The sequence below is a fragment of the Microtus ochrogaster genome, unplaced genomic scaffold, assembly GCF_000317375.1.
Source record: "Microtus ochrogaster isolate Prairie Vole_2 unplaced genomic scaffold, MicOch1.0 UNK50, whole genome shotgun sequence".
NCBI lineage: Eukaryota > Metazoa > Chordata > Mammalia > Rodentia > Cricetidae > Microtus > Microtus ochrogaster.
The window spans coordinates 1,863,131-1,866,452 of NW_004949148.1; the positions used below are offsets into that span (position 1 = coordinate 1,863,131).

Sequence of the window (3,322 nt, forward strand, 5' to 3'; positions counted from 1 at the left end):
CCCTGCCTCGAAAAACAAAACAAAACAAAACAAAAACCTAGTTAAAAATAAACTCTAAAAATCTACAGTATATACTTACCAATTAGTGTGATAAAACTAGAAATAATATTTTATTTTATTTTTTTTAAATAATTTAAATATTTATTTATTTATTTATTTATTTATTTATTTATTTATTTATTTATTTATTATGTACACAATATTCTGTCTGCGTGTATTCCTACATGCCAGAAGAGGGCACCAGACCCCATTACAGATGGTTGTGAGACACCATGTGGTTGCCGGGAATTGAACTCAGGACCTTTGGAAGAGCAGGCAATGCTCTTAACCACTGAGCCATCTCTCCAGCCCTAGAAATAATATTTTAAACAAAACTTGCTACTGCAGCTAAAGAGATGACTCAATGGCTAAGAACACTGGTTGCTCTTCCTAGAGGACCCAGGTTCACTTCCTAAGCGCCCACTTGGAGGCTCATGACCATCAGTAAGAGTCTGGTATCCTCTTCTGTGCCTGGGCACTTACATAGTACAGACATACATGCAAGTAAAATACCCATACACATAAAATTTTAAAAAAAATATATTTAAAAAGAAAACTTCCCACTAACCTGAACTTGAAATCTATTCTCTTAGGTAATAGCTAGATGAAAGAAAAATTAAACAAAATTTAAAATGTCAAGGGTATATCACTTAAAAACTAACAAAAAATTTAAAATACATAAAAATTTCTAGAAGCTACAATCAAGAAAATCTGTAACCTTGAAGAATTTGACTCCTTAAAAAGAATGAATATAAAACTAACCTAATAAAGACAGGCTTTAATAAATATCAAAGCAAAAATTAATTGAATACAAAAATAGCCTACCTTACTTCTTCTAAAACGAATTCTAAATATGCTTTATAAATAAAAAAAAATCAGAAAATAAAATGGGAATTGATATATGTTACATGACTTTATACACACACACTCCAATCCAAAATTTAGAATCTTAGTGCAAAATAGTAAATGTGATTCAACAAAGGTTGAGAACTATTTGACAATATAATGGAGCTATAGCCAATACAATTAGATAAATAGATACAAGAAATGGAAAAGTAAAAGTATCTGCTTGCAGAATATATACAATAGCTTATATAGAAAATTAAATAGCATCAATGTTTAATAAACAATGATAAACAATGACAAAAATAAACAGTAAAGTAACAGGATAGGGAGTTCCAGCACAGCCAGGGCTACACCAAGAAACCCTTTATCAAAAGGGAAAAAAAGGATTTGGATAAACAGGCATTTCAGTGACAGCAGAAATTAGTAAAACCATTTCAGACAGCAATGCTGATAAAACATATCAGGCTAAAACGGTGTCTGTTTTGCCCAATTTTTCAGTGCTTTGCCCTAATTCTACAATGCCACACTGATAAGGTCAAGGGGCCCTGGCACTGCACCCTCCTGGGAATTCCACTTTGTTCCAATGTAAGCCCATGCTGAACAAGGTTCAGTAAAAACTTAACAGAAGTGGACTAGAGTCCCCCAGACAGCCTCTAAAAGTTCCAAGCTCTGGGATCTCCCACGTGCTAATGTTCTGGAACCTTATCTATCCTGGGACTGATCAAAGCTCTAGCCTTCCTCATGCAGGGATGTCATTCAGCCTAGAATGAAAATTAGTGGCTTTTTGAGACAAGGTCTCACTCTGTAGTGCAGGCTGACCTAGATAGAATGTATTATGTAGCCTAGGCAGGCCTCCAACTCATGGTGATCCTCCTACTTCAGCTTCTTCTACCGGTGTCAGAGGTGTAATACCTTTTTGGCATTACAAAAATAAACTACGGAAGCAAAGTGCTCTGTGCACCCAGAAGGTAGGGAATGAAAGAAGACTTACTGTGAGAACACACAGATGATGTCTCCTTCTGTCAGTTCATAAGGAAGCCCTCCTAGGAAAGAAAAAAAGCACAGTCCAGTTCAGCAAGCATTAGTCAAGTGTTTACTGCATACTATGCACTAACAGATGCTGGAGTTGCAGAGTCAGTAAGCCTTGAGCTCACAAAAATCAGCCTCATACCATGACAGAGTGGGGAAGGTGACAACAGTCCAGAGGAAAAGTAACTCTTGGATCTCTGAGTTTGAGGCAAGCCTGGTCTACACAGTGTGTTCCCGAACAGCAAGAGCTACATAATGAGACTGTCTCAAAAAAAAAAGGAATAAAAGTGATTAATTCTGAGTGGAAAGGAGTCACCACTTACCAAATGAATCTTATCATTCAGTCCTCACAACCAAAATCCTATAAAGCAGATCATTTCCTGCAAAAGACTCATATCTCACAAACACTAAGTTCAAATATGCCTTTATGCTCAGCTACACGCAAACTAGGAATTATAGACATAAAAAAGCTGTTATGCATTTCAGAGGACATCAGTTCCCCTCCATGACTTTCCCCTCATGTGTAGACAGGGGTCATCAGTATACTTGCCTCATGGGAATGTCACAGACACAAAACTGTGCATAGAAAGTGCTTAACACAATATCTAGTGGAACAGACTCTTTCAAAAGTCATAAAGTGAACACAGAATAGTAATACTCTTACCAGAGACGTAACAGGTCCCCTTTGCAGGTTCTTAGTCTCGCTAGTAATTTTAAAACAGATTAAGGATGGACTAAGGATGGACTGGAGAAGGAGGGGGAGGGGGATGGAGGGAGGGGGAGGGAAATGGGAGGAGGGGAGGAGGTAGAAAATTTTAAGTAAAAATAAATAAATAAATTTAAGAAAAGATTAAGGAAGAAGCTTAAGGTCCAGCAAGTCGTCAGTTACACCAGCTACTGGGAGGAGGGAAATAAGAAATATGTTGCCGTGCCTACTGAATTAGAGGGTCAGGCAGGCAGGCATGCTCAGAAATGGAGGCTGAGAAGCGGCTGCAAGGGAACAGCAGAGCCTTTAGATTTGAAATAAGGAAGTCTAGTGTGTTGGGGCAAGCACGCTCAGGATTTCACTCAGTATCCAAAGAAGGGATATAAGGAAAGGGGGTAGATAAGTTAGAAGTCAGAACAGCAGGTAGACTTAACAGCAATCGGCAAACACCCGCACTGAGAACCTCCTTGGGTATATAAAGACACTGTTTCATTAATGGGATCGTTTTTCTTCCCATGTCTTCAGGTGAATGAACTTTCCTGGCAGATGACTCCTAGCCAGATGATCTTTTTTTTTGATTTTTCGAGACAGGGTTTCTCCGTAGCTTTTGGTTCCTGTCCTAGAACTAGCTATTGTAGATCAGGCTGGCCTCGAACTCACAGAGATCCGCCTGCCTCTGCCTCCCGAGTGCTGGGATTAAAG

At 38.4% G+C, this 3,322-nt stretch overlaps 1 protein-coding gene across 1 annotated transcript in view; it reads right to left on the reverse strand.

The window, feature by feature from the left end:
• Rbmx2 (RNA binding motif protein X-linked 2) overlaps positions 1-3,322 on the reverse strand; it is a 13,567-nt gene that overhangs the window by 7,756 nt on the left and 2,489 nt on the right. The window contains exon 4 of the mRNA XM_005372501.3: positions 1,877-1,928. Coding sequence (XP_005372558.2) covers positions 1,877-1,928 — 52 coding nt within the window. The remainder of the gene's footprint in view (positions 1-1,876; positions 1,929-3,322) is intronic.